Here is a 12,409-nt window from a genome sequence, read left to right as displayed (position 1 = left end):
GTAGAGAATTACCGAATGAGGCAGTCTAGCTAGTAGGACGCTGACCTCACATTCGGGAGGATGGAGCTGCTCTGTCCGGCCATCCTGATCCGGGTTTTCCTGAACCGCTAAGGCAAATGATGGGATGGTTCTTTACTCTAGGCCACTGCCAAACTCCTTTCCTATCCCCATAGGCTACCTGTTCAACCCTCTTAAAGCACGTTATGTATGCTGCATGTTATATTTTGGCCTATTGATTGGCTTTGACAAATCTTATATCATTGATCTGGGGGATGAATAAAGAAAAATAAAGTAAAATATTTCATTTGCTTAATACGGCTTGGGTAAGGCTGGGGTGTGTCTTGAAGATACGCGGGAAACCCGTCTTGCACATACCGTGGGTCGCAAAAGTGTCGGATTCAAATCGGTAAATTTTTGAGAAAAACAGAAGAAATTACTGAAAAGCATAGGTTATTACACACTCAATTTCTTTAAATAATGTGGCTGAACTGCTACACCAGTTATACTTATTGAGACAAAAGCCGTATTAATTAAAAAAAGCTTTAAGAGCAGCTAATAATATTTTAGAGGAACCAATTAGAATTTTGTTTGGCTCAACACCCAACAAACTTGTTTCAGAGCATTTGCCAACTTGCAAAATGATAAAGAATAAGCTACTAGTTCGCTGTTAGTTTCGTATTCCGTAATTTATATCGTCTTCCGAAACGTATCCTTGCGTATCATGGCTTTTACGCTCCTTTTAGTACAGCGGCCTTCGCATGTTGTTTTCCTGCGAGAACGAAAGGTAATCTGCCGCGCCGTTAGCAATTCCCATATTAAAACTGGACGATGAATGGAAAATGTGTGATTTTAATCTACAGTAATGGAAAAAAGCATTGATTCCGCTGCTTGTGACGTTATCACAATCAACTCGAACGCAATGACAACTGTCGCGCTTTGTTTAGAGCTACAGCTGTTCGCAGAATGCCGCTTGTGTATCAATGCGCGTTGTGATCTTGACTGAAGCGGTATTTCTGTCAGGCGGCAGCACTATCGCTTAGCAGTGCCGCAGTAGCCGTTGAGGCTGGCGTTGGCAGGTTAGGGATTTTCTCTGAGCTCTTGCTCAGCTGCTATTGTTCGTGTGCGACAAAGTTATCTTTTCGGAGTTATTTTACGTGACGCGTTCGTGTGCTGACGCGTCGCGCCGAAAAGTAATTGGCGCAAGACGAGCTCCAAGTACTGAGGAGAGTTTGAGAAAGTTTCTGTGACTACGTAACAGAAAGCACGAGAGAACAAAAGCTGGCAGCCATTGCTGTGGGGATCTGCTCAGTCGCAGTGTAGAAACTGGAGTTTTGGGGACTGGCGAAATATCCCCCCTTTAAAATTTTGTGGTGAACATAATTCGTGACAAAATTGGACTGTGTTTTACAAATTTAAAATGGCGCAGCAACCCACAAGCAGTGCAGTTAGAGCCCTTGCGCTTGAATACAAGAGCTTACAGGAAGAACCAGTCGAAGGCTTCAGGGTGAAACTTGTTAGAGAAGAAAATATGTTCGAATGGGAAGTTGCGATATTTGGACCCCCAGAGACTCTTTATCAGGGTGGATACTTCAAGGTGAGTAGTGCTGCGATCATAACATTGAACTACAGTGCGTTTTTCAGATATTAGTGTGCGTCAGCTTGTACATTTGTTTAGACATTTATTACTACGTGGTACGGAGAATAACATGGTTCAGGAAACCTGAATACGGAAGTTGTTCACAGTGGCTTCCAACAGCACCATTAATAGTATCAAATAGTGTTCTTTTTATTTCGAAGGAAAAGAATAAAAGATTCGATTGTTCGGTGCTGAAAGGCTTACTATATTTTACCGAACGTTCTGTTGACTTAGGGACGGTGACATGGTTTCAGACGCACATTAAAGTTTCATTATTATTTCAGAACAATGCACTGTATAAAGTTACATCGCTTTTCTATTACATCGTATACACTTCAGGGTAAGAAGAGTGTGATGTGCCTCGTTTCCAATAGATATTTGGTGTCTCAAGTGAATATTTTGTTGAAAATCTACTTCTGAGACGCAGTGGCAATTCGTAACACGCGGTCATCGTGATTTAAGTTTTACGTGCTTTCCGTGATTAACTGTAGTCGATTGCAGAATTCACTGCTGCAGAGGTCATGACCTTTTATATTCTCACCCTTGTCCAATCTGAGTTTGTTTGTCCCATCTGTAATGACTTCAGTGGACGTTTAATAATAACATTTTCCTTGGAAAAAGTACACGGCCGATTTCCTTCCTCGATCTGTGCTTATGCTCCGTCGCTAATGACCATGACGTCGACCAAACGTTAAACCATAATCTTGTTTATTTAATGCCGAGTTATCAAGAACTAGTCAGTAAGATTTGACTAGGTTCGTCTGACTTGACCTTAATTTTCTTTAAAAGAATTTAATAGTTTAGGAGCTATCGCTTCTAATAAACTAAGTATTGTTATGACAACCTCAGCGGTCGATTGCATGGAGATCGCAGTGATACGTATATAATACGTCCACTTGCCCTTAATGAACTGACGAATGTACAAGAAACACAAAAAAAGAGCAGAGGTAGAATATTTTGATAATTTCCCCGTTGCGTACATTTTCCAGTTCGCTAAATATGTTTCTGCCCATAACATATTTATATTCCGAGGTACCTTACCAGGATCAGGAGCTCTTCGCTGTTGAAATCGCACAATGCAGTGCATTAATCGACTGCTGACACTACTGAACTGTCGAATATAGTTCTCTCATTATCTTATATAAATTACGCTGTAAGGGAAGAAGAGAGATTTGATACATCATCTGACAATCCTGTAGACTGCCATAAATAACTAATTTTACAGTACAAAGAAAATAGAAAGTAAATAGCGTTAAAAACCTCATAGTTATACGAAGGTAAAATAAAGCGCCTTGGACTTGTATTTGCAATTCAGTGCGTAGTAACTTGTAGAGGCTTGTGGACAACTAAGGATTTTTCAATATGTGAAATATACAGTCAACCGATTGCATTGCAAGGGTATCTTTATTCGAAGGAAAGACGCGTAAATAACCTAACGTTAAAATTGTAAACACAAGTGATGAGCTAAATAGCTCAAATCAAAAAGTAGAAAATATGGAATAAAGTCCACCTTGGAAACAATTCCTCCATTTGTTGACTCACTTTAATTGATTCCTTCTGTGAAACCACTACTGGTCCCACAAAAAATTCTTGGACCCATGGTAATGGTTTCTTTCTTAGGATTGACACACAGGAACAGTGAGTTAAGAGCAGTCATTGGACTAAAGTGGTATGTTTAGGCCAGCAGTTGCTAAATCAAATTGTTAGATTTAATTAATAGGCTGTGATGGGGTCTCATTTAAATATGTCTAATGTCTGCCTTTATAACAACCCATACTTGTTTAACAATATTTCTGTTGGCAGGGAGGACTTTATTCCATATTGCATACTTTGACTTGAGCTCCTGAGCTCATTATGTATGTTTACAATTTTAGCATCAAGTAATTTATGTGGCTTTCTTTCTTAAGAAGATACTCTTTATGGTACTGAAAACTTGTAAGTGCTTTTACAATAAACTTGTGCAACCAGTTGGCTGTGTATTTCATATATTGAAAGCTGCTGCTGTGTACCATTCTTGGAATTATGTTTGTTTATATTTGGTCATAAGTGTTATTGTTTGAAGGTTGGGAATCAAACACTTGCTTAGATGTGACAGGGACCGTGAAAGTAAACATCCACTGAGAGTGGCACACAGAAGAGAAATTGTAACAATCAAAATGACTTAACAGATACTGTTTTTTATACTGCAACTTTAAAACATATGTATGATTGCGCAATAGTAGTATTAGTTCGTTGTGTATATCACAGTGTCATTGTTTATAAAAATGTGTTTTTATACCCTTATTTGTGTGTTTGCAGAAGCATCTTCATGCTCTTTGTTATTTACTTTGCATTGTAATTTATGAACGAATCCTACATAAAATTAGTTTTTTCAATTCATCCCTGTAAATTTTTCATACCTTTCTCAGAAGTTGAGGAGATTAAGAAATAACACCCAGAATAGTGATAACAGCACCAACCATTTCTGCACTTAATCTTGACAGTTCCCCTTTGTAGTACTTTGCAAATTGTTTCCTGCCACATTCATTTCTGTTCTTGGATATTGTTTCAAAATGACATGTCTTGAATTGATACCTGTATCTCTAAACATTTTTAGCATGTTGTACATAACAGAGCATTTATTAATACAAAAGGAAGTGTTGATGTCAAGACAAAAGAAATCTGACACTAGTTGTTCGCAAGAAAGTTCATAATTTACAGATTGTCGGGTTTTGCTTCAACAATAGTGACAGTGTAAATAAAATTTATACACCTAAGAAAAAAATTGAGTGTTGAAAAATTGGTTTACATGTTGTAACAATAAAATTACTGAGAACTGCACAATTAAATTTGAGATGTATGCTTCCGTTAAAAAGAATTTAAGCTGAGTTGTTACTTTTTGTGACATTCTTGCTTCTTAAATATTTTATAGAAGTGAGTTTTCACCTTGAACGTAGTAAATATAGGGGTTAATTCCTTCCAAGCAACGTTTGGTAAAGTCTGCTTACCACCATTCAATCTTGTTTCACCTGCCACAAATCGTGAAAAATTGTGTCTTTTGGAAATAGAGGTCCATTAGTCCAGTAAAGAGAGGAAGCATCACTCTAGAGATTTAAACAAATTAATTTAAAAAAATCTATGAGAAGGATGGCAGTTCAAACTAGGTATTGCCACTTGTCTCTCCTTCTCGCCCCTTCCCATTTTCTGGCATCATGTGTCACAAGACTAGTTTGCTTCACAATTTGTTTCACTCAAACTTTTCTGCAGTAGCCTCCAGATGAGTTTCAGCTGTTTTGTGGAAAAGGTGAGGCTGCATGGTCTCTCTGTGATACACTTAGATGCTTCCTTCACCCCCTTTTTTTCTGTATATTATGTGATTCTCATTTTTGTTTTTAAGTAAACAATAACCACAACATTCTGCTTCACATTGTTATTTTATGATACGTTTAGTGGATTTCAACAGCCCTTTTCAGTGTTTAACTTTCAAGATAGAGGACGTTTGACAATTGTCAAGGGAGGTAGACAAGCTGCAGGAGTTGCAAAAAATAATGAATTGAGTAGGTGAGCTGTAAAGATTTTGATATAATAGACATCATTATGCACGGGCACACAATTTGGAGCTGGTGTAGATCATTTTCACACACAAACTGCACAATGAACTGTGTTCACTGTTTAGGTTGATAGCATAGTACTATGATTAAATGAGGTGACTCAGTGATAATTGGCATTAGTCTTATTTTGGAGACGTGAGGTGAATATTTTTTACTTTGGGTTGTTTTTATTTGAATTTCTTGTTTTCCTATGCCACTGAAGCAAATATTTTAAAAGTGTCATAAACGAATCAGACACCTCTTCTTTTTGCAAATTTGCTGATGCACGGCCACGTTGCATTAGTGTAATACGTGAATGATGGTTACCATGTCTGTGTTTCTCTAGTGTCTGTATTTACACATCACAATGCCCTTCAGATATGCATGCATGCCTGAAGGAACAGACATTGTTCTGACGATTATAGCTGCCTCAATAGGCTATAATGACAATGAAATATTGGTTCTCCCTGTGTGAGAATGGAAAAAATGTGCAAAAGTAAGTGTTGTGGACGTCGTGAAAGTGGCAGTTTGGCTAGGTCCTGGAGATGTTAAGGCGACTGCTCGCGATAAGCAGCAGGAAATCCGCATTTGAGTTGCGGTTTGGTACAAATCTTAGTCACAAACTGCTGACTTCAATCCAAATTTGTAAAATTCGAATCCATTTCACATCAGTATAAGCTATTAAGCTCTTCCTTTTTAGAACTTGCAAACGTACAGATTAATAAGATCTATTTGCAACATAAACTGAACGCAAGATAATCTGCCATTATATAGATTAGCCGTTAGGCTTCCCAGTAAGATTCTATAACCGAAGGAAGGAAGCACTGTTTCTGTTCGTGCTTCATTCAGTTGATTGCGCCATTTAATATCTATTACTTAGTGCAATAAATGGACAATGCTAATGTAGTTTCTTTTTCGTTCACTTTGGAAGATATTAATAGGCACTTTCTCGCCCACACAATTGATCCCAGTTGATGGCAATTGTGTGGGAAGGTATTGAACAGCATATATTTCAGAACCTGGATAACTGTTAGCCTAACGTATGTAACATGAATGAAAAACAGATAATCACTGAATTCGGAGGGTACAGTATCTTATTGCATTTGAGGATTTTATTCGCAATCGTTAAGATGATGCGTGAAGAAAGAAAATAATAGCCACTTGCTCACTCTTGAGATGAGTAAAAACATACACGAAAAGAAATTAATTTGCCGTGCGTATTTTTGGTTGCTGGGTGAAGCAACAAGTAAGTTACAGCCGTAAAGAGTACCTCGCGAATGCGGTAGTTGGTACGCGTATGTTATCAGCCTTGTCGAGACTGGCTCGGTGCTGTCTTGTGCCATCCGTGCAGCGGGCCGTCCCGTTAATACTTGTACATTGGCCGCGTGCCAGGTGACGGCGGTACGACCCGCCTGCGTGACTGATACAGAATAATGAGATTCTTCGTCATAGATTTCCACATCGAAATTGGAGCAACGCCCAATCTGTTTTTCGACATTTAGTTTCTGTTTTTTTTTTTTGTTTTTTTTTTTGTTTTTTGTATGGTTCTTGACATTTTCTGGTTTCGTCAGCAATGCGATACCTACTGCGTTTCCGTTTTTGTACAAACCTCGTGCTCGCTTAATTTATTTTTTGCATTTTTCGTCAGTATTACTGTAGCAATTTTTTTATGTTTTATAAACACTTTTTAAATAACATTACTTTTATTTAGAATCATATTTTATAATAAGACATGTCATGCATATCAATTCTTTTTGGAAAGTGCGATACTCGTTGACAGCTTTACCATAGGCCATAGTTACAGAAACACAAAAAAGAAAATTTTAAAGTCATAAAAGACAGAAAACTGCTACTAACCAACATAAAAACGCACATTCTTCCTGACATTATCGAACTGTACAAAACGTTATGGAGCTACGCCATACCACAGAAACACTAAGAAGCTAAATATTCAAAATGAAATATTTTTTAAAGTAACGTAACAGTAACACATGAGTAGTTTCTATTGAAACAATATTTTTTTATATTATGTCTTATTTTGGTCTTCCATTCTACCCTCTCAGCACTGATGTTTCCACAGGTGCATGGGAAAAAAAAACTCACGTTTTGTAGGTTTCATGTCTAATCAGTGGTAAGTTTACAACTGTACCTTAAGAAGTACAGGTCCAGTAATAAGGTACTAAAAATGCTTTTGCCGTCACAGCCAAAACTTTCGATATGTATACTGATGGCAACACAAGAAAATCGACGATTCTTCTACCTTTCTAGAATTCATTCTCAACGACCTTTATAAAAATTCAGCAGGCTGGTCCAAGAAAATGGCCTCTTATGTTAAGAGGACGGCGAAGTTTCCTGTCTTAAAATTCAATTTTGACTTTTCATTGGTTTTAATGAGTTCAGGTGGATGCAAGGATAGATTTTTCGCAAGGTCGCTTGCCTATTTGAATACTCGTTGAAAAGGGAGTAAAATCTTTTATTCTCCGTGTTGCTTTCTCCATTCCTAGCCTTCGGGAACCTAACATTGTAATCATCTATATTTCCTTGCACTGGAAAAGATGTTCACTTGGGAAGGTATTGAGAATATATCGATTGAATTATGCTGGCGTATGACCCCTGTTCTCTCTTCAAGCTGCTTGCCATAATGACATTTACTATAGCAAACTGATAACCGTGATATCTCAATTTGCACATATTGCTGCTGGGCGTAGTAGTTGTTACATAACTGACAAACTGCACAAATTTGCGCTCTAGAAAACAGAAAAGAATTGGTTGCTATTTTGGGAAACAAAATCTTTCCGAAACTTCCTGGCAGATTAAAACTGTGTGCTGGACCCGGCACACATTTTTAATCTGCCAGGGGAAGTTCCATATCAGCGCACACTCCGCTGCAGAGTGAAAATCTCATTCTGAAAACTCTCTTCGGTTTTCCTGTTTTAGATGGTGCCTTCAGTGATGTCAGTCAGTTTTTTCAACGTTGGATTTTCATTTCTAGTGAACTTGACAATGATGAAACCTTACTCTCAAAGCTTTCTAAGTGATATCTTTTATTTGCGTGGCTGAGTACAGCATGTTTCAACATACACCTTCGATGACGATCAGAATTCCAGATTGTGAAAGGACCCCGTGATCTTCGAACACCTAGTTCTTGCTTGCAACTTTGCTGTAATAACGTGATGATAAAACCGCCGTTCATTGCCGGTTACGCTGCTCATCCACAGAGACGCGCCAATTTTGAAGTTTTAGGGCATTCAACAAACTTCTGTGGCAGACGTTACAAGAGGGGCGTTGTGCATCACGGAGAAGTTACTACCGAAGTGTCGAGAGTGCATTTTCCGGGAAGAGCCGGACAACATATTACTTCCACATACATCTCTAGAAATAATCATAATGAGAAATTAGAGCGAATACGGATGTTTGCCGACAGTCATTTTCCCACGCACCATTCACGAGTGAAGCAGGTAATGGAGGATCAGTTGGTGATACCAAAATTACCCTCAGCCACTCACCATAAGGTGGCTTACGGAGTATGATGTGTTACTCGACACTAAGAAATACTTGCCGGTCTCAAGGAATTTGGTACCCCAAAATGAGTACGGTTTACTAACATTAATGTAGTCGTACGCCATAGTGTTAATAGCTGGTTCTTACTACCTTGAAGATTTCCTATCTTTTGTGATACACTCCAGTCTCTCTCACATGATCAACGATTATCATCGAAGTTGAATTTGCCACTCTGAAGCTCTCTGAAACTTGTAGATAAGGTAAAGTGATGAATACAGTCTTGATGCAGAGGAGACGATTTCCTCGAAAGTCGTCCATCTCCCACAAAAAAACCTTATTTTTCCTTTTTGGTGAGAAATGTTTTCCTCTTCGCTGACCAGACTCCTAAAGCAAATGTAATAGGAACAACAAAACCCTTATTTGCAGTACGTGTTTGAATAGGATCCCATCTTTTAAACGAACTTGGTAATTGTAATGTCTTTATAGCCTTTCGTATGCGATAGAGACCTATCTAGTTACCTCCATTTGGGACCGTATAAAACTTAGGCCCTCACTTCTTAGGCAATACTGAGACTGTGTATGTTATCACCTCTCATCATATATGCTTGGACTTGCTGTCTTACCTGCCGGAGTGGCTGAGCCGTTCTAGGCGCTTCAGTCTGGAACCGTCGCTACGGTCGCAGGTTCGAATCCTGCCTCGGGAATGGATGTGTGTGATGTCCTTAGGTTAGTTAGGTTTAAGTAGTTCTAAGATCTAGGGGGCTGATGACCTCAGATGTTAGGTCCCACAGTGCTCAGAGCCATTTGAACCATTTTGAACTTGCTGTCTTCCTGTAAACGTTAATTCCTTACCCAAATGATTCACTGACTTCCTGGTTGAATCATCTTGTAAGTCTGCATAATGTTCTTAGATGAAGCGTCAAAGCATTTTATCGATTTCCAATACTCAAGAAGCGTCCTTCTCGCCTACGGCTGACAAGTTTACAATCGAAGTTTCACTGACGTTTGTCGGGTTTCGGGAAGGGCTTTCCCTTCACTCGTTTTCTGACTTGTGTGCTGTCTAGTACATAGTTGTTGAAACCATTGTACAATATGTTTTCGATGAGTATAAAAACTTTGTTCTGGTATAAACGTTGTGCAGTTGTATCAAACCAAACCACTTTCCCATCTCAATTTTTTTGAGCAAATCATCGCTACTTCTTAAGTCATTGCTCATGTTTCGCAGTCCTTTCTTCCATCCATCTCGATCTAATGTTCATGAAGTCTGACAGAAACTCTGCACTGGATCGACGTTCTCGGACAACTTAGCAACATGCTGTGCAAGCCACGTCCGCGGAAGGTTTCTTTTTTCTCATCGTGTCTTATCAAACACATTCTTGCTCTTCGTCCTTTCGTACATGTAGGTTAGTGCGGCCGTTCCACTTCGTGAAGAATAGCAACGCGTGTCAGCATTTGAATGGCTGGCATAGCTTTTGTTTAGAGTTGCGTGTCACACGCGAATGAGACGACGGAAGATTAGGGCGTGTATTGTATTGTTCTGATGGTTCCTGAATATCATGTGCCACTAACTAGTTAGGTGACGAATTACGTACTAGACACGACAAAGAGCTCTATGGTTTGTGCCTAGAGCCCTTTGAGAACGAAAACGTGTCTGTAGTGGAGTTAATGTAACGTTACGCTGGGTAACTGCTTTCGGTAATAAGAACTGTTCATGTGCACTGTGACAAGTTGCTAAATTGCTCGCGTAGAATATACTCTTGAAAATAAGACATTTCATGACCCGTTTCGTGATTGACCGTCACTCTGTATAGTCCTTTTTTTTGCCATTTTATGAATTCCTGAAATACAAGGCAGGAAGTAAACCAGAAATAACACAAACTCTAGTCAAGTCTGCATAATAGTTGTAGACGCCGCGAAAAACAGAACTATTGCGGAAACAGTAGGATTAGAGTAAGTTCGACCAACCTGCACTGATTTCCACGATGTCCCTAAACATTTCAGGCGAAAACGGTCGTAATTCTTTCGAAAAACCTAAGATACTCCTTTCCTAGTCCACTTTCCTCGTTGAAAGTAGGTGTTAATTTTGTTTGGTTACTTGCTTTTTAACTTGAATTGAATCAGTCTTTTTATTTCTTTGCTCAGTTCGTTGCGTGCCATAAGCAATAGATGCACGCTATTAGCTCCACATAGCTGAAGGTATTGCATCAGACATACACTACAGAACGTGTCGGGGATCACATCAGTATGTGATATTAAAGGGAGTGAGTGATCTTTTCGAACTCCCGTAGCGCCCCACTTCATCTTTCTTGGCTATTTGTCTATGGAGACCTACACTACAGCACAGAGCATAGATTGAATGATCCTTTGCGAATCAGAAAGTTGGACCAACCCAAGAGTGGTTCTCGCGCTGGAATAATGACAGTTGGTTTGTTTGGTAGACGGTTCAGCCTGTGCGTGTATTATGTTTTCGAGCACATTTCTTTGTCGCTCAAGCAATATCTGAGGGTTTCTACCGTTTCTCCGTTAAGATTTAAAGTCTTAGAAAGCAAGGACAGAGATGCACTAGCTCAGTTTGAGACAGGAGAAAACAAAATGCGAAAAGGGAAATGAGGATACGCGAATCACAAAAATTAAGATTAGACTTCCCACTCATTCAGCTTACATAATTATTCCCGTTCGGCATTTCAGAACACACATGTATACGTACACAATATGTTTAATGTTCTAGTTTCATATTTGGTATCACGTCACGGAAGTCTTTCAGACCACTTCTAAAAGCGTGGAGCGAACAGGTCTCGGCAATATATCTTATTGTCTGCTGTTCAGCATCACACAAACGGGCGGCACGTCACGACCACCCCACTTTTTCAAGATGTGGCCACATTTCCCTCGTCCCGCTCGGATGCTGTTGTCTTGACTATTCGTAACGCGGAAGATTAAACTCTGTGCAGGCTTCGTCGATTTGTTTTGAATTAGGTGATTGTTCTGTGTGAATGTTCATGCCAGCGTTTTTTTTCCACTTCTTAGTGACATCGAAAACGTTTATGATCTGAAGATCGATCTATGGTGGCATGCGTGACTTCTGAGATCCGGAGGAACAGTATTACTTCAAAGACCCCAGGTTAGACTCAATTATGTTCATTTTGACGAAGATGCTTTTAAACTTCATTGAACGAAGGCGGACCTTAATGTAGGCTGGTACGTACTTCGTGAAAGCGCAAGTTGCTCCGATCAAGAAACTACAAAATAGTCCAGCCTCGATTAGTGATGCTTCTGATACATATCGACAAAATATGTCGATAGTTACGGACTATCGGTTTATATACGAATATAACAACAATGAGTGTATTTTCTGGGCGGGAAATAACTATGAGATTCTGCTGCTGGATTTTCGTCCACTTGCATTAGTGTGAGCGCTGTGTTAAATTTAACTCTCTGTGCTGTTGTGATCTGAGAGCGAAAAGGAAATGAATAACAGTTCTGTTTCTAGGCGTGCATTCCAGCTTTATTTGGGACTCTGCATAAATTTAATGACACTGTAAGAATGCAGTGCCCCAAGCCATTGCAAGAAAGACGTGAAGATTATTATATAGGTTGCAGTACGTATGCAGAGATGGCTTGGAGGCTTGTACAGGAAAGAATAACGAAGAGAGCTGTATGAAACCAGTCTTCAGACTGAAGACCACCACCACAACAACAACAA

The 12,409-nt window shown here is 39.3% G+C and overlaps 1 protein-coding gene across 1 annotated transcript in view; it reads left to right on the top strand.

Moving 5' to 3' along the window:
• Nucleotides 1-959: 959 nt before the first annotated feature.
• The window catches only part of LOC126272398 (ubiquitin-conjugating enzyme E2 R2), an 89,196-nt gene continuing 77,746 nt past the window's right edge, over nt 960-12,409 (top strand). The window contains exon 1 of the mRNA XM_049975221.1: nt 960-1,594. Within this exon, the coding sequence (XP_049831178.1) occupies nt 1,418-1,594 (177 nt within the window). The 5' untranslated portion in view covers nt 960-1,417. The remainder of the gene's footprint in view (nt 1,595-12,409) is intronic.

The sequence above is a fragment of the Schistocerca gregaria genome, chromosome 5 (genome assembly GCF_023897955.1).
Source record: "Schistocerca gregaria isolate iqSchGreg1 chromosome 5, iqSchGreg1.2, whole genome shotgun sequence".
NCBI lineage: Eukaryota > Metazoa > Arthropoda > Insecta > Orthoptera > Acrididae > Schistocerca > Schistocerca gregaria.
Note: the sequence above shows the minus strand (reverse complement) of the source record. Positions and strands in the feature narration are given on the sequence as shown.